The sequence below is a fragment of the Malassezia restricta genome, chromosome VII (genome assembly GCF_003290485.1).
Source record: "Malassezia restricta chromosome VII, complete sequence".
NCBI lineage: Eukaryota > Fungi > Basidiomycota > Malasseziomycetes > Malasseziales > Malasseziaceae > Malassezia > Malassezia restricta.
Window position 1 is genome coordinate 334367 of NC_040199.1, and position 22059 is coordinate 356425.

Here is a 22059-nt window from a genome sequence, read left to right on the forward strand (position 1 = left end):
AGTCAGGGGTTGGAGGTCTATATCTGTACAAAAGGCCGGTCACGACTCGCGATCAGAGAGAGGTGCTGCCTCTTTTGTCGTGCTCGTCTCGACGGGATCAGCAGGAGGCTGGGAAGGCGGACTTTCTTCCTCGTGCTGATTCAGATCTCCGGGCGTGGGGGGATCGTCGGCCGTCGAGGGCTCTTCCGACTCCCTGCGTGCCGGAGGCTCTGGGGGCACGTTTGGCTCCTCCTTCGTCTCGTGGGGCTCGTCGTCCTTGGCATGATCCATTGTCATCGCCTCTTGCGGTGCGCTGGACTCCTTTTGACGAGCCTCGTCTTCCTCGTGCTTTCGAATCACGGCATTGAGTTTCGCAGCACTTGCATGGCGAGGCTTGTAAGGCACGGCAGCCTCAGGCTTGGATTCATGCGGCGCGTCGGGAGCCTGTGGTAGAGGGCGTGAAGCGCGCTCAGCACTTGACTCGTCATGTGAGGTCATGTGTTTCTGCGATACACGACGAGCCATGGGCGTCCCAAATGCCATGGATCCGCTCGGCTTACGCTCGTGCTTATACGTCAGCTGCGAACGTGTCGCATCTCCCTGGAGCTTGAAGCGGTGCACCTCTGGCTGACGCATATTCAGCGAGTGAGATCGTGTAAGACGCGGAGGAAGATCATGGGCGCGGAGCAGCCACTCCGTACGCAAATCGTCCTGTGTACGGAGTGGAGCTGGAGGCCTGTTGTCTGTATCGCCTGTCGATTCCTGCGCATGGTGCACCGCCGTCTCCGTAGGCAGAGGTGCCAAGATGGGCTGGAACTCTTGTGTAGGCCGAATTTGGAACGACCTCTTGGCCGAGACACGCGCGAGCGGCTGCAGACGCAGATCGCGCGAAGAAGGCGTCGACTTGAATCCAGCATAGGTGCCTGACTCAAGCTGGGTGCCCCAGTTCTGGCTGGGACTATGCTCTAAGCGACGTCCCTTGGTATTCAGTGTGCTCTTCGAGCGACTGCCGAGCAGCTTCGCACCACGTTCCTGCGTGAGCGAGTCATTCGATGTGCGCTTGCCGACAGACGTCTCTTCGTTGAGTTTCTTGTACTGCGCCGGTCCATTCGCACTCAGCGTCGTAAGCTCAGCACGCTCGAGATCACGCCGGTGAGGCGGGAAGAAGGGTGTGTGGCGGTTGATACTCGCTGCCGCGCGTTCGCTCCCATTCATGGTATTGTGTGCCTTGTTGTCCAGGGCATCGTACACACTCGTGACAGAGGGATCAGCTGGGTCAGGCGGTGGATACAGCACATTGCCTTCTTCATACTGCTCGCGAAGCCAAGCGGGAAGCACGCCACGCTCGCGGCCAAAATACGACGGCTTGGGTGCGATAGTCTGACCAGACATACCAGCACGCAGTGGCGGCGTGCCAGGCTTGAAATCCTGCGACGCAATCAGGGACGAGAGCTTGGTCGCTGACGTGGAGCGCCGCTTGGTGTCAGGCGAGAGAGCATGAGGCGAGATTTCCTCTCCATTGAGCAAATGCGGCTTGTCACGCTGGAATTGGCCACTGGAGCTAGACAAGACAGTGAAGGTCTTGGGTCGAGACGTGCGCGAAGCCTTTTTGAATTGGCTGCGGGCGTTCAAGCTAGCCTGGATGAGAGGACTTACTTGCTGAGCCAGGGGCATCGGTGCGGATGGGCGGAGCAGCGGATGTGATTCGGTCATCAAGGGGGGGCGCTCAGGCCGCTGTGCGTCCGCGTCGTCCAGCGGCGGCGCCTTGTTCGTGGCCGGTCGCGCCACGACGGGCATCGGGCGCACGAGGTGCGATTCAGGTGGGCTATACACCACTTTTCCGTGGTCCAAGTCGGACCCGCTGGGATGTCGCACCAGCTCATGATCATCGGGGAGTTGGCGTGGTGGGGCTTTGGGCACTTCGAGAGAGACGGGCATGGCCGTCACCATGGGCGTCATGTCGGCATCGGCCATCGGCGCGGCCGTCAAGGTGCTTGATGGCCGTCCACGGCGCCGTCGGCGACTTTCGGCAGGCTCCGTCTGCACGAATAGCAGATCGCGCGTGATAGCGTGGCCTCGTTGGGCCCAGGCTGCCAGGCGTAGCATAGCATAAAAGTGCCCGTACTTGATACCGAGCGGGAGTCGCTCGAAGAGCGACAAGATTTGTACTTCATGATCCACGGAGATGCCTAATTCACAGCGCAAAAACTTGACAGCCGCATGCTCGTCCAAAAAGCCCTGGCGACGGGAATGTGCCGGCTTGATACGCGAAGCCCAGCGCGTGTACACATCGAATTCGCGTGGGGATAGCGCTGATACGTCGAGATACGAAGGCCGCGTGCCGTCTTTGGCGAACGACGCATCCGCATCGTCGGCCGCGCCACTGTGGGTGTGTGGACTGTGCATTTGTGGGGATGTGATGCTCGTTTGGTGGGATCGTTGTGTGCGAAAAGAGGCGAAAGACTGACTGGGCGTATCGGACACGAAAGAAAGACCTTCGCGGGCAGGCGCGGGCGAAGCCGTCAGAACAGGAGGGGGGCCGGTGTCGTGGGCTGCCGACGGAAGAGATAGGACGGATGATCGGCGCATCCAGTTCAGCGGGACGATGTGCTCACGCTTTCGTTACGTCTTGGTCCACGTAGTTACGGGACGAGTCGTGATGCAGGGGCCGTGCCACTACCCAGCCACAGCGTCGTCGCTTGCTTCGCGCCCCGTTCGCTCTCTTTTGCGCCGTCGTCCAGCGTCGGTGCGGCCGCTGTTCGTACATGTCACGTGATATACTTGCCAAAAACGGCAGGCCTCGACGTCCTCGTGGCGCGCGCTCGAGGCGAGTCGGCAGAGCGGCGTGCCACGCAAGTGAGGCGCGCGTCATCGGGGCGTCGAGGGCGCCGAGCTATCAACACGGAGAGCCGTGCCACTGCTGCTATGAGCCAGGCAGAATGAGGCAGCTGTGCGGGATGCTTGGCCGTACAAGTGCGACATATCCCATAGAAAGGAGCGGTAACTGGGTGTGCCGCGCCAGCCTTCGATCCGCAGGGCGTGGCATCGGAGCATGTAGGTATCGCGTGCATCATGCGATAGGTGGATTGTGGGCTGGAACAGCGACGAGCCATAGAAGGTCTGCTCGTGCCGCGTGGCCAGAGCGACAAAGTCGCGCACGTACCTTTGGCACCAGTAGCGCAAGAAGGGCTCGCTCGCATGCTGCTGGAGGGCCCTCGTCAGGCGCTGCATGAACAGGACGTCCGGTGCATGAGGGCGTTCGTCGCCGAGCATGCATTCGGGCATGGACCGAAGAGTGTGTCGCAGCGAGGGTCGTGCTGGATGGCGCGTATCGAGGAAAGGAGGCAGGGGCCGCGGAGGCGATAGGTGGGGCGACACGGTGATACTTTGTGCTTCACAGTGGCACAAGACGTCCCAGAGGCCCAGCTCCGCGAGTCGGGGGTGCTTTGTACCGACGATAAAGCCGCGCTGATGGGAGAGGGCATCGATGTTGACGAGCGTGGCATAGGGCATGGCTGAGGCCACGAAGCCGCGCAGAACGGCGCCGCATCCACTGACGAACGCACAGGCGGCGAGCACATGATCGACCACGACCTTGGCTGGCGCATGGTATGCCACGAACAGGACGCGCTTGTGTGTGACGAGGGCGTTGAAGAGCAGTGTCATGGGGTGCGTGTGTATGCCATTGGAGTGCAGGTGAGGATGCTGCGTGCGCGACAGCAGTTTGGCGTGGCCAAAGGTGGCGAACAGGTTCGACAGCGAGTACTCGCCGATCTCTTCGGGGAACACGTGCAGTGGGATGTGAATGGGCAAGCAAGTCGAGCCGAACTGCAAGCAGGTAGCATACCCGAGAAACTGTGGACGCGCGTGCTGAGGCGGAGATATGGTGTAGCGCGCGCGGGAGCGGCGCGTGAGTCCCAATGACGAGTGGCGCCGTGTCTGCCGCGGGGCGGAAGCGGCGTGGTCCGCTGACAGCGACGTGTGCGCGTCCATGAGCGCGGGGGGCGGGTGATACAGGGCGTGCAGGGCCGAGTCGCCGCGCATGCGCATCTTTTCCGAGTAGCTCAGGCACGGAAGCGACTGCCAGTGCAGCGTGTTGACGGCATCGTACAGCTGCTCGACGACCGACGCATCACGCGTCGCCATGTAGGCGTCCATTGCGAGCACGAGCACGGGCTGGAAGATCGAGAGGTGCGGGTGCATGGTAGCGAGGGCGATGGCCACGAGGCAAGCGCCGCGTGGCTCCTCTTCGCGCCTCATGGTGCGGGCCAAGCTGAGGATGTAGATGCAGTCGCCTGCCTCGTGGCCGTGGGCGTAAGGTAGTTTGGACTGGACGTGAGCCGGGCGACGTGGGATGTGTGGCAGCGCCAAGTGCGCGACGGGCCGAATGAGCACGGTCCAGTCTTCGTCCTGATCGTGCAGGCCGTCTGGGATCATCTGCTCGGCGAGTGCCTGCTCGGCGAGGCCTGTATGCGTCGGCACACTGCGCTCGAGCACGGCGCCATTGTCAGAGTGAAACGTGGCCAGCACACAAAACTGGCACTCGTCGTGCGCCGAGGGCCTCTTCATGGAGGGGACAGGCGGCGTGCGCAGGGCATGGCGCCGCTGCGCTGGCGCCCGCAGCCACGCAGGTGGGCATGGGCCCAACGAGGAGGGTGGGACATGCGAAGGCACGTGATATGAGAGCAGGACACCAACACGTTTGTCTCTGGACGCGATGCCGGAAGGGCACCGCCGTGTGGCGTCGCGGCGTGCCGAGGTGCGTGCGCTGGAGGATGTGCTTGCGTGCATCAAGGCGGGACGCCGAATCCAGCGGACGGATATTGCGTCGCTCATTGTGCACATGAACGCGTCGTCGATCGCGCGGGCGATGTCGCTGTACACGAGTCGCTCGACGGCGCCGACGGACGCCGGCGTCGGGTGGCGTACGCACAGTGGGCCGCCCGATGCGCAGCGCACTCGCACGGCCAAGCTGGTTGTGAATGCGGTGCTGAGTGCGCTGCAAAGCAGGCGCGCATCGCCTCAGGATATCGTGCCGTGGGTGGACGCGTTTCGTCTGGCGATGGGCACGCTCGTGGCGTGCGGCACTGCTGCGACGGAGCTTGCGCCTGTGGCGCTCTCGGTGATTCGGCGCCTGGCGGATGCGCACATGCCCGATCATGCGCTGACGGAGCTCGTGGCGTTGCGCGCGTGTGTGCAGGCGACGTGGTCCTACGATGCGAGTGTGCATGAGCCTGGCGCCGCTGCTCGTCGTCTGCGGGCGTCGCTGACATATACATGCACGGAGGTGTCTGCCGCTGACGTATCCATCGTCCTGGATGCGTATGCGTGCGCCTTGTACGTGGCGCCCAGCGTGCTCGACACGCCGACGCCGCTGTGGGAGGCATGGACGTCTGTGCAGGCGTGGTCGCAGCACGCGCGGGCCGTGCGGCTGGATGCCGCCTGCGATCGTGTGGCTTTTATGGCCGAGCGTGCGGTGGCGCAGCTCGCGCCGCCTACGAGTGTGGACGCGCTGTCGTTGCGCATGTCGTCGCTGCAGCTGCTCATGCCCGTGGCCGACGTGGACGCGGAGGCGCTGTGGGATCGCGCTGCGGCGCTGGTCACGCAGCGTGGGATCGATGCGTCGCATGACGCGCTCGCGCAGATGCACGAGGCTGCGAAGCAGTACCATCGCGCGCATGGCCCGGCGTTTGAGCGCGTCATGGCGTGGTGCGCTCGCGCTGCGCACGCCGCCGAGGCGGTGAGCGCGCCATTGAACTCGCCTGCGCCCTCGTGGTCCGCGTGCTTGGAAGCGCTGGCCACGCGCACGCCCGGCCCGATACCCACCACGAGCGCGCCGCGCGATATGGTGCCGCTCGTGACGCCGCACATCCGCGCCATGCTGCGTGCGTCGTCTGTGCCGGCGACGCTCTATGCGCTGCGTGTGCTGCGGCGCGTCGACTGCGAAGCGACGTGCCGCGAGGGCGTGCGCGCCGCGTGTGCGCTCGCCCAGCGCGTGTTCCGCGAGCGCGACGTCTCGTCGCTGGACACGTGCATCGAGGCGTTCGCGTGCGTCCAGCACGCGCCGCCCTCGGCGCAGCGCACGTTGTCTGCGCACCTGTTCCACTATGGCAGTCGGCTGTACGCGGACAAGGCGTATGCGCAAGCCGCGCGCTTCGTCGAGATGGCGTGTGCGTGCCTCGCGCACGCGCACGACGAGGCGTCCCGCCTGACGCTCGTGCGGCAGTACCATGTGCTGGCGGGCGCCTACCAGCACATGTCGCAGTTCCGAGGCGCGTACGATGCGTATGTGGCCGGCCTGCGCCATGCGAAGCCTACGGACGACGCCCTCGAGCTCGTGCGCCGCGTCGTGCGTGGCGCGCACCACGTCTCGGTGTTTGCGCTGCTCGATCCACACAGGCTGCTTGCCGAGCTCGAGGCGTGGCCTGCCGCGCCGCGCGTAGCGCTGCATGCGTATCTGCTAGACGAGCTCTTGCCGATGCTGCAGCGCGACGGCGCTCAGCGTGCGTACGAGGCGGTGTGTGCGGCGTCGCTGCCGCTGCTATCGCATGCGGAGCCGTCCGTGCAGCTGCACATCCTGCTGCGCCACGCGGAGCTGCTCCTCCTGCAGCGCGCCGACGTGGACTGGGCGCCGATCGAGCAGCGTCTGCGAGGCGCGCCTGCGGACCTCGTGAGCACGTACCACATGCTCGCGGCCTTGCATGCCATCCACGCGCACGCGTACGACGAGGCTGTGTCGCATGTGCGCCGGGCGCAGCCGGCGCCTGACGCGCCGCGTCCGCGCGCGAGGCGCGCGGGCGCTACGATACCCGCCCCCACGCCCGCAACGCCGCCGCCGCCGGGAGGGGAGCTGCGCGAGCCGAGTCCGTCGCGCGCGGCGTCGTCGCTCATGCTCCTCGTCGCCGATGCGTTCTTGCACGCCGGTCAGCTGCTGCCGTGTCTCGCGACACTGCGCCACGCTCGTGAGCCCGTGCGCCTCGCGGAAGTGCTTGTGTCGCTCGATGCCGCCGACGCTGCGATGGACGCGCTGCACGGCCACGAAACGTCGTCGGCGCGCGCTCGTCTCGTGCACGCGCACATCGAGGCTGTGCGTGGACACGCGGCGCGCGCGGCCAGCTTGTATGATGCGGCGATCGACGCCGCGGACGCGCCGCTGCCGGAGGCCCCGGCATGGGAGCGCGTCGGCGACAAGGCCGCGCTGTGGGACATGCAGGCGTATGCCGCCGACGTGTATGCCGCCGTCAGCATGGCGCACGGCGACATGCCAGAGGCGCTGCAGGGCGCCTTGCACGCTCTGCGCACGCGCCTCCGACTCGCGATGCTGCTGGCGCAGACGGCCGCGCCGCCGCCGCAAGACGATGACGACGACGTGTTTTCGGCGCCGTCGACGTCGACGTCGACGCCCTCGGCGCGCCCGCCGGCCGGCCGCCTGATGGCGCGGCGCATGGCCGGCCTGCTGTGGCGCACGGCGTACGCGCTGTGTGCGTCGTACGAGCGCCTATCGCGGCTGTATGCCCGGCGCGGAGCCGTGCGCGATGCAGAGGCCCTGGCGAAGGAGTGCGTCGACATGGCGCGCGGCACGTCGCCGGGCCTGCTCGCCGGCGCACAGGCGTGGCACGCCGAATGGGCCGCGTCGTGCGGCGACACGGCGCAGGCCGCGCAGCTCGCAGCCGACGTGGCGGATCATCCGCACGCCGCGTTCGTGCTCGACACCCTCGCGGGCGACGGCGCCTTTGATCGCACGGCCGCATGCCTCGACCGTCTGCAGCGCGAGGCGGGCGTGCGCCTCCTGCGTGCGCTGCACGAGCGCCTCGTTTGTGCGCGTGCCATGCTGGCACACGATCCCGCGATGGTTACGGGCCTCGATGCCGCGCCCGCGCTCGCCGTCTATGCGCAGCTGCGCCTCGCCGAGGCGCGCGCGGCGCTACAGAGCGATCCCGTGTACGGCATGCTCCCGGACATGGCGCGCTGCCTGCCGCAGCCCGCGATGACGAAGCGCGCGACGCATCGACACGTGCATGCGCTGCTCACCGACGCGCACACGGCCGGCGCGCGCGTCATGGCCGACGCGTCCGCCGACGTCGCGACGATGCGCACGGCGCTTGCGTGCGTGCGCGATGCCGTCGTGCTCGCCGCGTCGATCGGCCGGCCTTTGCGCGACGACTCGGCCGCGTACGCCTGTGCGCTGACGCACGCGGCCGTGTCCGTCTCGGTGCGCCGCGCGTGTGCGGATGCAGCGACGCGCCGCGCGGCCCGACCGGCGGCGCGCTGGCTGCGCCGTGCCGATGCGCCGCCGCCGTGCAGCGAGGTCGTCGCGCCTCCCGCACCGCCCCTGGATGCGCATACGGCCGCGCTCGTCGTGTCGCTCTCGAGCGATGAGCGCGAGCTGATCGTAGCGCGCTACGGCGATGCGTACGAGCCGAGCGTGCACCTGCTGCCGCTGCATCGCCAGAGCCGGCGCGATGCCGACGACGACGACGAGGCGGTGTTGTCCGTCGAGGCCGTCATGACCGAGCTGCGCCGCCTCGTGCACGACTCGAACGTCGGCGTCCAAGGCGCGAAAGACGTGACGGCGCTCGACGCACGCAAGGCGTGGTGGTCGCACCGCCGCGCCCTGGACGCCGAGCTGTGTGCGCTGCTGACGCAGGTGCAGGACGCATGGTTCAGCGGCTTGCAGGGCCTCCTGGCGCCGCTGCCGCGGCAGCACACGCTCCCAGGTCTGCACCGCCGCCTCGAAGCGATTGTGCGCCGCGCATGCCCCGCGCGCACACGCACGCCGATCGCGCTGCCGGACATGGCCGTGGCTACGCTCGCCGCGATGCCGGCGACGTACCGCGACGACGACCTCGAGGACTGGCTGCACTATGCGCTCGACACACTCCAGCTCAGTGGCGTGCCTGTCGCGCAAGACGAAGTCGACCTCGACGAGCTGTGTGTCGATGTGCGCAGCGCGCTCGACGAGTACCATGCAAAGCAGGCCGCGCCGCACCCGCACCACACCTACCTCGTCCTCGACCGCCACCTCTGCGAGCTGCCATGGGAGTCGCTGCCGATCCTGCGCAGCCAGTCTGTGACGCGCCTCACGGCCCTCGATGCATGCCCCACGGCGCCGCTCGAGCTGCGCGCCTGTAGCACGGCCTATCTCCTGAACCCCAGCGGCGACCTGACGCGCAGCGAAGATCGCTTCGCCCCCGCCCTCCGTGCGCATCCGTCGTGGCACGGCACGATCGGACACGCGCCGCTCCCGCACCAGGTCGCACAGGATCTCGCGTCGCACGATACGTTCCTGTACTTCGGGCATTCCGGCGCCGAAATGTACGTCCACCCCGCGCGGCTTCGTGAGCTCGAACGCTGTGCGGCCACGATGCTATGGGGCTGCTCGAGTGGCGCCTTGGAAGTGCATGGCGTCTACGATCCTATCGGCACGCCGTACCAGTACGCCGTCGCACAGTGTCCCGCGCTTCTCGCAGCGCTGTGGGACACAACCGATCGCGAGCTCGACGGCGTATGCGAGGCCGTCCTCGAGTACGTCGGTCTCTTTTCCACCAACGATCCGCACACGCGCATGTCACTGCCCGAGGCCCTCGTCGCCGCGCGCTCCCAGTGCAAGCTGCCGTACCTCACAGGCGCCGCCTGTGTCGTGTACGGCGCCCCCGTAGTCTGGTCCAGTTAGGACGCATGACGCTGCACCGACTGATGCAGCGAGGCCACACCCTGCTCAAGGCGCACCAGGTGGCGGTGTGCGAGCCGGCTCTGCTTCTGCAGCTGCGCGACCTCTTCGGCCAGCTTCTTGCCCTCCAGCTCCAAGTGCCGCCGCTCACTCAGCATGTCCTGCAAGCGCGTCCGCTCCGCCTCGTGCTGCTCGGACGCAGGCAGCGACGCCAGCTGCGCCTGGTCCTCGTGCGTAAGCACTCGATGATCCAGCCGCTCCAGCTCCATGTGCGCGGCAATCTGCGCCTCGAGCTCGCGATGCTCGTACGACAGCGACTCATACACCAGCACGGCCTCGTCCAGCGCGCGCTGCGATCGCTGCACATGCGATTGCCGATCTGCCAGCGCCTCGTGCGCTTCGCGATTCCAGCTCCGAAGCTCACCCACGAGTGGCGTCGCTTTGGCCAGCACACGCATGCGAACGTCCGCCGACGCATCCACGCAGCCCTGCACGGCCTGCGCTAGCGCCGTCACCGGGTCTGGGTCCATGTCGTCGTCGGATCGAACGAGACGCTACGTCGCTACCAAAAACCTCCACACTCGCTCCACGAGCGCCGGCGCTTCGTCCTCGTCCAGCACTGGCGCCAGCACATCGGCCACGTCCTGCGCACTAGCACGCTCACGAAGCTTGTCCAGCACAGCCTCGAGAAGATCAGGCACAGGCTCACCAAAGCTCTCTTCGATGCCGCGGTCGATGATCGGCGCCACGTGCGCAAGATCAATACGCGTCCACGCAGGCGTCGTGTGCCATAGCTCATCACGTGGGAGAGCATCCACCAGCTCCGCGCGCTTGGATGGGTCGGCGCGTATCTTTTCTTCCAGCTGCAGGCGGCGCTGCACGCCGGGCGGCACGTCGCCATGCTGCACATGCAGCTTGATCGGCGCCCCACCGCCGGACGGACGCCAGGCCGACGATCCGCGGGCCATGGGCGCCAGCGAAGCGAGAAACGCGTCCGCTTGACGCATCGAGTCGGACTGCTCGGCCGCTTCGGCCTCGCGATCCGCCCTGTCTGCTTCGTCTTCACGCCGTCGCGCCTCAGCGCGAAGCTGCGTCCACCGTCGCCGGTCTGTCCAAAACAGCTCCTCGGCCAGCTCTTGGTCCTCGTCCAGCGAGATCCATGCCTCCATCGTGCGTCGCGATGGATCATGGTCAGCAGGTGCGCGCTCCGTCCACGCGGCTATACGCGCCTTCTCGCGCTCCACGTACGCTTGCTCTGCGTGCCGCGCATCCACGTCTCGTCGCGCATCCTCCGCACGCTGACGCTCCCTTTCAGCTGCCTCATCGGCCTGCTCTGGATCGTCGGCCACGTCGGACGTGTCCATCGACGCACCAGGCGTATCCGGCGTGCTCTCCTTGCCTGCCAACGGACTAGAGCGTGCCTGCAAAACAGCCGCTCGCTGGCGCTCCAGCTCCAGCTCTCGTCGTCGGCTGGCGGCATCGCTGGCCACCGCGCCAAGCCGAAACTTTTCAATCTCCGATAGCACCTGCTTTCGACGGTAGGCGGGAATCTCACTCATAGACAAGTCTTTCAGATGCGACGGAATCTCGTAACGCTCAGGCTCATCACCAGCTTCCGCGTTCGGATTCGACATGGCTCGTATCACATAGTCGACACGCGCACGCGCAGCGGCGTCCTGCATTGCATCGGCTTCCGTTCGCACCATCGTCTTTTCAAACTCACCCAAAAATGCACTCGTTTTCTCGTCAGCTCGCACAATCAGCTTCTTCCGCGGCTCATGCCTATGTGTACCCATGCACGGCAGCTCGAGATCATGCAACACGGCCAAGACGCGCAGCGCATCGCGCAATGTGGAAAAATCAGCGAATCCAAATGCCTTGCTGACGCGCTTAAACGAGCGATAGCCACCACACGCCTGGAACAGCTGAACAAGCCATCGATCACTCACACCCGGAGAAATACTCCCGACAAAGACCGTCGACGCTGCCTCGCCTGACATGACCGCGGCCACACAGCGCCGACCGACAGCGTCACAGCGCGTCGTGGTGACGTGCGCCTCCACATATATGGAGGTGCGTCACTCTGCCAGCAAAACGTGACTGGGCGATCGACCGACATTCCGCCGACCATCCACCGTTGCTCCTCTAGCCGCCCCATGTCATCGCAGCCGGCCCGACCGCCGCAGCTGCCGCCTGGCTGGACTCTTCAATGGTACGTGCTTTGCAAAGATGTTCCTAACATGATCCAGGGATGCCGCTGCCGGCAGAAATGTGTTCGTGGAAACGGCGACAGGCCGTAAAAGCTGGAATCCGCCCATGGGAACGACACCCCAGCGCCAGCAGGGACCGCGTGCACACCCTTCCGCCATGAAGCGCATGTCGATGCCCGTGATGCCCGTGTCTCGTCCCGTGCCCGGACCAGGCGGTGCCAGTGCGCCCCAGGGCCGTCCCGTGCGCCCAGGTTTGGGCCATGGCCGCATGCCGAGCATGCAGGCTCCTGGGGCGCCCCGCGTACTCTCCGGCCCAGCACGTCCCCCCTTCCGGACCCTTAGCGGTGCACAGCATGCTCGGAGTCCTACGATGGTGCGCTCCCCTGTGATGCCAAGCTCCCCTACAGGCGCCATGCGCGGCGCCGCGCCGAGTGCACGACCTATGCCTGGCACGCATGTCGCTCGGCCCCAAGCCATGCGCTCGATCAGCCATGGCCCCCGGCCACCCCCGAAAAATCCCATGGTGGAAGCGACCGCGGGCACCACGGCGCCAGCGCAGGCCCCTGCGTCGACGACGGCGTCGGCGCCTGCTGCGCCCACACCCCAATCGCCACCCATGCCCGGTCCTCGGGCCCACCCTGCCTCGCGACGCCGCGCGTACCCTACAGCTCATATCGCCGCGCACAGCATCAGCTACTCTGGCAACGAGGTCCCGGCCGCGACGCCCGCGGATCAAGCGAATAGCGTGTTCACGCCTGCTGCCATGGGCCACACGCCGACTCGCAGTGTATCCACGACCATGCATGCTCCTGCTGCGAATGCGACGCCCGTAAGCCCGATGAATCAGCCCATGATGGGACTGCCGGCGCAAGTCCCGAATCCCCTGGCCGATGCCACCTCGTCGTTGATCACGCCTGGCCTTCAAGGTGCCGCGCCGCCCGTGCCTGGTGTCTCTGACGTCACACAGCAAATGCAACAAATGGGTATGCAGCCGATGGGTGCGGCGCGTGTGGGAAATCAGCTCTTGAACGCCGTGGTGGGTGCGCAGCCGCCGATCATGTCGGACTTGGACGCCCCCCCACCTCCCATTGTGCTTCCACCGAATGCGACTGTCACACCATCTTCTCGCGCTAATGTGGACCCATCGTACCAGCGATGCACTCTGAAAGCCATCCCCACCACCAACTCCCTCCTGACGAAATCCAAGCTGCCTTTTGGTGTCGTGCTGTCGCCCATGCGCTCTGTGCGCCCGGAAGATGGCGACGAGCCTGTGCCTGTCGTCTCCGACTCGGTGATTGCACGCTGTCGTCGCTGCCGTACGTACATCAATCCATTTGTCACGTTTGTCGACAATGGCCAACGCTGGAAGTGCTGCATGTGCTACATCACCAACGAAGTACCACAGCTCTTTGACTGGAACCAGGAAACGAATCAGCCAGCTGATCGATGGCAGCGACCTGAGCTCAACTCGGGTATCGTGGAATTCGTCGCGCCGCGCGAGTACATGGTTCGCCCACCACAGCCACCAGTATACGTGTTCCTCATGGACCTAACGTATGCGTCTGTGTCGAGCGGCATGCTCACAACGATGGCAACCACCCTCCTCAATACGCTGGATACCATGCCGAACAAAGACAATCGTGCCAAGGTGGCCTTCATCGGGTTCGACTCGCAACTGCACTTTTTCCGTATGCTGCCGGGCGGCACGGACGTGTCTATGTTTGTGGTGAGCGAACTGGACGATGTGTTCCTACCGCAGCCCAACGATTTGCTCGTCAACCTCACCGAATGCCGTGCATGCGTTGAATCCATGCTGCGGAGCATGGGCGACTTGTTTGCCAATGCTGCCGTAACGCCATCGGCGCTGGGCGCTGCATTACGCGCGGCTCACAAACTCACGTCTGCCACGGGTGGCAAGATTGAGGTGTTCTCGTCGTCCCTCAGCAACCTGGGCCCCGGTGCTCTCAAGATGCGTGACGACAAGAAGCTGTACGGCGGTCCCCGCGAGAGCTCTCTGCTCAGCCCACAGTCCTCGTTCTACAAGAGCTTTGCCATTGACTGCTCGCGCAGCCAGGTATCGGTCGACATGTGGCTATTTGGCCCCTCGTATGTGGATGTCGCCACACTCTCCTGTCTGCCTCGCTACACGGGCGGTCAAACGTTCTACTACCCGATCTTCGACCCTCAGCACCCAGAAGTGGTCTCCAAGTTCTCACACGAGCTCCGCTCGGTGCTGTCTAGCCCCATCAGCTTCGAGGCGGTGCTGCGAATGCGTGCCACCCGTGGTATCCGTCCCATCTCATTCCATGGCAACTTTTTCGTGCGCTCCTCCGATCTATTGGCTCTACCAAGCGTGCCAAGTGACCAGAGCTACATGATCGAATGCGAAATCGACGAGCCACTACACACGCACGTGGCCGTGCTTCAGAGCGTCGTGCTACACAGCACAGCCGACGGTGAACGTCGCATTCGTGTCATGACCACAGCCGTGCCTACGACAACGAGTCTCTCGGAAGTGTATGCTAGTGCTGATCAGGTGGCTATCGCATCGTTCCTGGCCAACAAGGCTGTAGAAAAGAGTCTGCACTCGCGCTTGGAAGATGCACGCAGCTTGATCAGGTCGCGCTTGATTGAAATCTTCACGGCGTATCGCAATACCATGACCAACACACGCGGCGGTAATGCGGCTCACTTGACCATCGCGAGCAATCTTTCGCTGCTCCCTCTCTTGTCACTCGGCCTGCTCAGGAACCGAAGTCTGCGTATTAGCACACAGATCCCCAGTGATGTGCGGGCGTACAATCAAACACTTCTCACGACGCTCCCTGCGCAACGCCTCATTCCCTTCCTACTGCCTGTGCTGTACTCATTGCACAATATGCCGGCTGATGCAGGTACCGTTGATCCTACGTCCCAAATGCTCATTATGCCACCTCGACTAAATCTCTCTAGCGAACGCTTCGAAAGACACGGTCTGTACCTGATCGAAGACGGCATGAGCATCTTCTTGTGGCTGGGCCGCGCTGCCGTGCCAGCTCTAACCATGGATGTCTTTGGGGCTCCAGACTATGCGTCACTCGCATCAGGTCCTATCACTCTTCCTGTCCTGGATAACAGCATGTCGCAGCGGCTGCGCGCTATTGTGGATCGCATTGTCGTGCAGCGTCGCGGTCCCTACCTGCCACTGCTGTATTTGGTCAAGGAGGACGGCGAGCCAGGCATGCGTCAATTGGCGCTGAGTCGCATGATCGAAGATCGTTATGAACAAACTAGTGGCTACTTACAATTTCTTGGCCAGATCCGCGATAAGGTCAACGGTGCATAATACTAGCCATAGCTTGGAGTGCTTCTTCCCTCGACGTTCAAAACAGGTCTGACTTGACGGCCTGTGCCAACAATTGGTGCGCACGATTCGTGGGGTGAAAGAGGTCCCAGTACAGGTATTCGTCTGGGTTATCGCACTTGTGCTTCTTGACGCCGTGCTGCTTTTCTGTCTTGGAGAAGCCCTGCAGACATGCGTCTGTGGTATTTTTGATACCGTGCCGTTTCGCCGACTTGTAAATATCTTCACTGTATTTGTATAGATCAGCCAGCATCACCTGGATATTTGGTTGCTGAAGCTCCTTGACAGCCTCGCGAATATTTTGATTGAATCGCAACATGTACGCGTTGGAACCGCCACGCATGACCAAATTGCCATAGTGTCGGAAAGATGGCGTCAGTCCCATGTCAGTAATCGAGGTCAGCACGACAGTGTTCGCACCAAGGTCGATTAGTTTCTTAGCTTCACACTTAATTGTGTCTACTGCCTGGTCGGCCATCTTGAGCAAATGAAGGCTCTTTTGTGAGCCGTAGTACAAGTCATTCGAGCCAGTCGACAAGATGTATACGGCATGCGGGTCAGCCCTCTGATCCTTAGCTGTGTGAAGGTATTTCGACACCTGCGTCACAAGATCTGGCACAGGGATGGATTCATTGTATCCTGACTTGCCCTGTACGTTCTTGTTGTTCGAGGTCGAACCGCCATAGGCAAAATCCTGAACTTGCGACACCTGCAGGAGGCCTGCGAGCTCCTCAGGCCACGTAGGCCCACTCGAAAATCGACCCTGCCATGTACAGCAAGGCGCAGGCCATTCGCGGTTCGTCAGCTGGTAGGTGCCATTGCCATTATCGACAAGAGAATCGCCAAATACAACAACGCTGGAATAGCTTCTATCGATACGAGTGTCCATAGGCATCTGCGCAGCTAAGGCCGACATGAAAGCGGCGCATACACCAAGCCATCCTGCCTGAAACCGCATAGCGAGGACAGACTGGAGATGCTGTTACAAATCAAGCTATTTCTATGCAATCGATTAGTGTTCGCCTTCCAGCGCTGCTCCTGATTATTCACACATGGGCCGCGCGAAAGCAAAACGCCATCACAATGATGTGGAAAAGGCCGTCACTCAAACTTCTGCACCAGTCGTTTAATCGGCTGTGGTATAGGGCCACTGGGCTCGTAATGAATGGCGCACATGACGCGCATACAGAACGACAGTATTGCAAGGACTGCATTTATGCGGTATACATACAGAAGGTATTACACGGCTGAGCGTCGCGTACCTGCAAGTTGATCCATGACCTGGACCTGTTAGTGCAGGAATCGTACGTACTTGACTGACTCCAGGTAAAGACAAGACACGTCCAACAATAGGTACTTGTCGCAGAAAACTGAGGATGACAGGGAAAAAGTCTCTGAAGATGTCAATACACGCAATACGCACCCAAATAGATTCAGGAACCCTATCATTTCAACAACCATACCGATAAGGGCCCATCGCAGAAAAACTAGTGCCATACCAGTGAAAAAGCACACGGTTCCGCGAATCTTTTGCTTCCTAGTAAAGAACAAGAGAGTTTTCTGGGGGCCAATCAACAGCGAAATGCCCGACACAAATAAGACGTTACCCATGGCCAGCAGGGTCGCATCAAAGAACATAATCAGTCCAAGAACGAGGAAGAATACACCTCCAGACACAAGGCCAACACCGATTTCTACTGTGAGCATGACTCGTATACGCACTCTGTTGATCCGTGAGCCACATGCTGGATGGTACGAATGGCTGAGAGGCACTGGCCTGGATTCCGTCCACACACGACGCGTGCATATTTCCACAAAACGTGGAGGTATCGAAATCAATTTACACACGCGGTTTCCGTGACCGCGAAGCGGCAGCTACAGAAGATTGGGTATCGGGCTGCACCATGCGTCCGGGCGGATAGGGTGATTTAGATGGAAATATACTTTAACGTCAGATGCGTATGCACGTACACTTTCAAGGGTAGTGGCTCCTCATGGAACCATGGATGTTTCAACGCTTCAGAGGCTGTGAAGCGCCTCTCAGGATCATAAGCGAGTACCTTGGCGAAAAGATCAAAGCCGTGCGATGTGAAAGCGCGGTCCACATACCACTGTTGCAGACTGGAGACGATTCTGTAGGTGAGAGGAGAGAGCACGTACGTGTCGGTCCGTCGCTCAGCGATCCAAGCTGTGTAATCAGGCATGGATGACAACTTGGGCCATTCCTTCGTTGTGGGCGTGCCAAGGATATCCATGATTTTACTCAGTTGGTTTCTGGATGTGAGTTCCATATACGCACGTTTGAAGCGGCATGCGTACACCTTTTTGCGTTGATGGTCGGACTTCTTCTCCTTTAAACATGGGTCGAAGCGCCAGAAGCTCACCCCAAATACATCCAATGGCCCATATGTCGATACCAGTAGTGTAGTGGCGAGCACCAAGTAGTAGCTCTGGAGCCCTGTACCAAATAGTAACGACCACCATATCGTTGGAATAGAGAGGCACCAACGGATTAGAATACACACGTGCGAGACCCATATCACCGATTTTGACGACGCCTCGATTGGAGATAAGAATGTTGGCAGGTTTCAAGTCCCTATGCATGATCCAGTTTGCGTGTAAATATTCGATTCCGTGCATGAGCTGCCATATTAAGGACTTGACGACGACACCGTCAATGGGCTTGCGAAGCACGAATACATGATGGTGAATGATCTGCAGAAAGTCATGGTCAACATATTCGAATACAAGAAAGATAGATGTCTTCTCTTGGAGTACTTCGTGTAGTGAAACAATATTCTCGTGGTGCAGCTCACGATTCAGTGCGATCTCACGAATGATGCTTTGACTTATACCACGCAACACTTGGGCGTCATCGTTTTTATCGGACTTGAATTTCTTGATGGCAAAGACACGCGCGTCTGTCGTCGAGCCATTTGCGACAAGTTCCTTTGCTTTATATACACGACCATAGGTACCAGAGCTGAGATACCCAAGCACTTCGTATCGTGCGAGGACCGGCTTGCGCTGGGCATTTCGTGTGGCACGATACGCACTCATCACTGCAGATGCCGATGCCGAGGTCGGCATCTTCGATGGCACATCATTTCGATACGGAGAAGACGACATGGCTGCATTCAAAGGTGACTACGCGGCCAATACGGTATGGGTAACGCCGAGAAGCAGAAGTGGAGGAGGGGCAGCACTGACCGACAGCCGCAACGTCGAGAACTTGACTCATCCAGTCCACCATCTCATTAATTCGAGGATGTCGTCGGACTTTTCTATTGTGTCAGCATTTAACCATGCGCTACAGAGTGATCTAGACATACCTATGCCTATTGCTGCTATTTTTGCACTTTCGGAAATGATCGCGCAATCGAAAGCCGAGACGACGTCGGAACTTATGGAAAGTATCAAAATGGCGAGTGAAGAGGTCAAAGCAAGCCTGGCGAACCCTATTCCGGCTACAGCAGGTCTAGAACTGTTTATGCGATTTGTTACGACAAAGAACTGGGCGGGTGGCGACTTCGAAGCTCACAAGCAAAACCTCATTCATGCCGCTCTTGAGTTTGCCAATAACACGGTGCCCAACTGCCGTGAACGCATCACACACCTGCTCATGCCATTTATTAAAGATGACTCTGTCATTTTAACTCATGGATACTCTCGCGTCGTGATGCAGGTGCTTCTCAGTGCGGCCAAGGTACACGGTAAGCGCATGTCTGTGTACGTGACCGAAAGTCGGCCAACGGGGCAGGGTTTGCAAACATACAAGCGCCTCCGCGAAGAGGGAATTCCTTGCACTGTCGTACTCGACAGTGCAGTAGCATACTTGATGCATCGCGTTGATATGTGCCTGTTGGGCGGTGAAGCCGTTGTTGAATCGGGTGGTATCTTCAACGCCGTTGGCAGCTACCAAATTGGCATCATTGCGAAAGCCGCCAAGAAGCCTGTGTTTGCAGTGGCCGAGAGTTTTAAGTTCTTGCGTCTATTTCCACTGTCACAGTATGACGTACCCATCACCGCACGCCATCTCCCGTTGCCTACGAGCGAAGAGTCGTACGAGGCCCCAGAGGACAATCGCATGACTCCTGCCATGGAGGCCATGAATCCATTGATCGATTATACCCTGCCTGAGCTGCTTACCTTCATTGTGAGTGACGTAGGCATTCTGACGCCGTCCGGAGTGTCTGATGCTTTGCTGGCTGTGTATGGCGACAATTAAGTCATGCGTTTCTACATCGCTATCCGTAGTGTACAAGCAGTTACTTTCGTGAGCTCATATCCGAGCCAAATGCACCACCTTTGCCGCTAGATCGCAATGCTTTGGTCATCTTGAACTTCTTGTTACTCTTCTTTTGCTTTTGCGTCTTAGCAGATACCGCTTCACCTAAGCCCGAAGGACGCTGCGAGCGCTTGGCTGCTCGTACAGCAGCATCCGTTTCATGCTTCGCGCTGCTCTTTGCGTCTTCTTCGCGCATAAGACGATTACGTTTCTTACGACGCGAGAGACCAGCGAGGCGGTCACGCGCTTTTGTCGCGTCGACTTTGGTATTTTGCTGCTCACGCGATGCATTCTGTGCTTCTGACTTGGCCTTTTCACTCTGGAACCATGTACGTGCAGGTCTGGAATAAATTTCATTATGGTGTGTCAACATGTTTTCACTCTTTTGGACTTCCATCTCTGCCTGACGAATCGCCTTCTCCTCCTTTTCTTCCAAGAGAATCTGCTCCACTTCAGACTTGAGGGACTCGATGGTATCCGAGAGTTGCTGCACCATGTCAGAGGGCATAAGACGGTGCTTTACCTGCTCGGGCGGTGTACGCTTCAGCACTGTTTTGAGAAGACGCCGATCAGATTCACCCACTAATGTAACAGCGCGACCTTGACGCCCAGCACGAGCGGTACGACCCACACGATGGAGGTAGGGCTCAATTTGAGCTGGCATGTCATAGTTGATCACAGTTTGAACGCCGCGAATATCGATACCACGACTAGCCAAATCAGTAGCCAGCAAGAAATCCACCTTTCCGTCGCGGAATTGCGACAAGGATTGAAGACGCTGCTCCTGAGAGAGGTCACCGTGCAATTCAGCAGCAGAAAGACCCAGCAGCCCGAAAACAATTTTGAGTTGGTGTGCCAGCTTTTTACTGCGCAGGAATATAATCACTTGATCACGGAAAGTGCGCATGCATAGCGTTAAAAGAAGAGCAGCGCGGTGTTCGTCCTCTGCTTTCTGGCGCTCACGGCCCGCAAGACCAGCCTGGGTGCGCACACGAACAAATTCTTGAATCAGCTTGGAGGAAGTAGAGCGCTTGGGATCCACAAATAATCGCACGGGTTTTTCAAGACTCAAACGAACAAGTTGGTCCACATCTTCCGTCATTGTAGCTGAGAACAACATGGTCTGACGCTGTGTAGGACACATGCGCACGATTTCATTCAATTCATCCTCGAAACCATCTTCCAACATACGATCAGCTTCGTCCATCACAAGAATCTCCACATCTTCCATACCGAACGAGGCGCTGTTCCGCACATGATCGATCAGGCGACCGGGTGTGGCAATGATAATGTCTGGACGCATCTTGAGCTCGGCTTCTTGAGCTTTAAGACTAAGACCACCCACACACAGACAAAAGCGCACATTCATAAACTTGGCCAAGGCAACGCCGACACTGTGGCACTGAATGGCCAGTTCACGCGTGGGACACAGAACCACGACACGCGACTTGGCATCATCCGTACCACGCTGGCGATACGACAAACGCTCTAAGATCGGGATTAAGAACGCAGCAGTCTTGCCACTACCAGTCACAGCTCCTGCCACGATGTCTTTACCAGCCAATGCGATCGGAATAGTGCGCGCTTGGATCGGCGTAGGTTTGGAGAAGTTGAGAGCAGCCAAGCCACGAAGAAGTGCACGATTTAGCTGGAGCGAAGCAAAGGATGCCGCTACAGGAGTTTCAGTCGTTTCCTTAGCAAAGTAGGCTTCTTGACGCTCCCGAGTTGCGTCCGACACATCCGATGCGTCGTCAGGCATATCTTCCTCTGCTTCTTCCTCTTCTTCTTCCTCTTCTTCATCTTCTTCTCCCAAATGATCCATAGCACTCTCTTCATCATCCTGACTTTCCTCCTCGTTATCTAGGGCCTTACGCTTCGCTGAACGCATACCACTGCCGAAACCATCCTCGTCTTCACTATCACTCAAGGGTGCAAGTGACTGTTCGCCCACCTGTTCTTCCACTTCTTCCTCATCTGCGTCTTTAAGCTCATTTGGTATCTCAATACCCGCACGATGGCGGTCAATCAGATCATCGACGGTTGACTTTGATGCCTCAGAGCTGTGTCTCCCAGATGCACCATCCATGTAAAAGTTCCAGCCTTGCATACTTTCTGTCATCTGACTGGGCTCGAACTCGAAGTCCATCTCTGCCACTTCTAGAACATCATCTCTGTTTTGATCGCGCTGTTTCGGATTGCGACCATCGTCCAAGATTTTCTCGCGCTCACCGATGCGTGCCTTGACTTTTCTCTTAGGCACTTGTTGTTCCTGCTCTTCGTGATCCAAGGAAGGCTCAAGATCCATGCCTTCATCTTCAGAGTCAAGTGTCATGATAAAGTCATCTCGTGCTGGACGCGGCTTGGTTTCTGGCTTTGGCTTCACCATGTCGATGGTGCCGTGCGCCGATATAGACAGTAGGCGCGCATCTGAGAACTTTTTGAGGAAAAGTGGATGCTGTCACGTGCATCTCCGTATGGGCTTTGGTTTGCTCGTGCGCCTACATTACTGACAGGAGTGGGGATTTGAAGCTTATTGGTGGCCAGGGGTTCAAGTGTCGTTCGCCTCCGT

At 60.3% G+C, this 22059-nt stretch overlaps 11 protein-coding genes across 11 annotated transcripts; 3 read left to right on the top strand and 8 right to left on the bottom strand.

Moving 5' to 3' along the window:
- Positions 1–39: 39 nt before the first annotated feature.
- Positions 40–2568, bottom strand: MRET_3988 (uncharacterized protein; the record flags this gene model as incomplete). The annotated part of the gene is made up of 1 exon (XM_027630615.1): positions 40–2568. One exon carries the CDS (start codon positions 2566–2568, stop codon positions 40–42), a length of 2529 nt encoding a protein of 842 aa, XP_027486468.1.
- A 279-nt stretch (positions 2569–2847) lies between these two features.
- Positions 2848–4548, bottom strand: MRET_3989 (establishment of cell polarity; the record flags this gene model as incomplete). The annotated part of the gene is made up of 1 exon (XM_027630616.1): positions 2848–4548. The coding sequence occupies one exon, from the start codon at positions 4546–4548 to the stop codon at positions 2848–2850; it is 1701 nt and encodes a 566-aa protein (XP_027486467.1).
- A 148-nt stretch (positions 4549–4696) lies between these two features.
- MRET_3990 (separase) lies at positions 4697–9652 on the top strand (the record flags this gene model as incomplete). Its single annotated transcript, XM_027630617.1, has 1 exon — positions 4697–9652. The coding sequence occupies one exon, from the start codon at positions 4697–4699 to the stop codon at positions 9650–9652; it is 4956 nt and encodes a 1651-aa protein (XP_027486222.1).
- On the bottom strand, positions 9649–10179 carry MRET_3991 (uncharacterized protein; the record flags this gene model as incomplete). Its single annotated transcript, XM_027630618.1, has 1 exon — positions 9649–10179. The coding sequence occupies one exon, from the start codon at positions 10177–10179 to the stop codon at positions 9649–9651; it is 531 nt and encodes a 176-aa protein (XP_027486223.1).
- A 24-nt stretch (positions 10180–10203) lies between these two features.
- MRET_3992 (uncharacterized protein) lies at positions 10204–11649 on the bottom strand (the record flags this gene model as incomplete). The annotated part of the gene is made up of 1 exon (XM_027630619.1): positions 10204–11649. The coding sequence occupies one exon, from the start codon at positions 11647–11649 to the stop codon at positions 10204–10206; it is 1446 nt and encodes a 481-aa protein (XP_027486220.1).
- A 156-nt stretch (positions 11650–11805) lies between these two features.
- On the top strand, positions 11806–15184 carry MRET_3993 (protein transport protein SEC24; the record flags this gene model as incomplete). Its single annotated transcript, XM_027630620.1, has 2 exons — positions 11806–11861; positions 11899–15184. 2 exons carry the CDS (start codon positions 11806–11808, stop codon positions 15182–15184), a joined length of 3342 nt encoding a protein of 1113 aa, XP_027486221.1.
- Positions 15185–15221: 37 nt separating this feature from the next.
- Positions 15222–16160, bottom strand: MRET_3994 (GDSL-like lipase/acylhydrolase; the record flags this gene model as incomplete). The annotated part of the gene is made up of 1 exon (XM_027630621.1): positions 15222–16160. One exon carries the CDS (start codon positions 16158–16160, stop codon positions 15222–15224), a length of 939 nt encoding a protein of 312 aa, XP_027486226.1.
- A 281-nt stretch (positions 16161–16441) lies between these two features.
- Positions 16442–17009, bottom strand: MRET_3995 (Got1 family protein; the record flags this gene model as incomplete). The annotated part of the gene is made up of 4 exons (XM_027630622.1): positions 16442–16483; positions 16515–16596; positions 16626–16896; positions 16925–17009. 4 exons carry the CDS (start codon positions 17007–17009, stop codon positions 16442–16444), a joined length of 480 nt encoding a protein of 159 aa, XP_027486227.1.
- A 33-nt stretch (positions 17010–17042) lies between these two features.
- Positions 17043–18331, bottom strand: MRET_3996 (cyclin-dependent kinase 8/11; the record flags this gene model as incomplete). The annotated part of the gene is made up of 4 exons (XM_027630623.1): positions 17043–17145; positions 17174–17335; positions 17363–17476; positions 17502–18331. 4 exons carry the CDS (start codon positions 18329–18331, stop codon positions 17043–17045), a joined length of 1209 nt encoding a protein of 402 aa, XP_027486224.1.
- A 139-nt stretch (positions 18332–18470) lies between these two features.
- MRET_3997 (translation initiation factor eIF-2B subunit alpha) lies at positions 18471–19430 on the top strand (the record flags this gene model as incomplete). Its single annotated transcript, XM_027630624.1, has 1 exon — positions 18471–19430. One exon carries the CDS (start codon positions 18471–18473, stop codon positions 19428–19430), a length of 960 nt encoding a protein of 319 aa, XP_027486225.1.
- A 40-nt stretch (positions 19431–19470) lies between these two features.
- MRET_3998 (ATP-dependent RNA helicase DDX27) lies at positions 19471–21876 on the bottom strand (the record flags this gene model as incomplete). Its single annotated transcript, XM_027630625.1, has 1 exon — positions 19471–21876. One exon carries the CDS (start codon positions 21874–21876, stop codon positions 19471–19473), a length of 2406 nt encoding a protein of 801 aa, XP_027486218.1.
- Between the last annotated feature and the right edge of the window lie 183 nt (positions 21877–22059).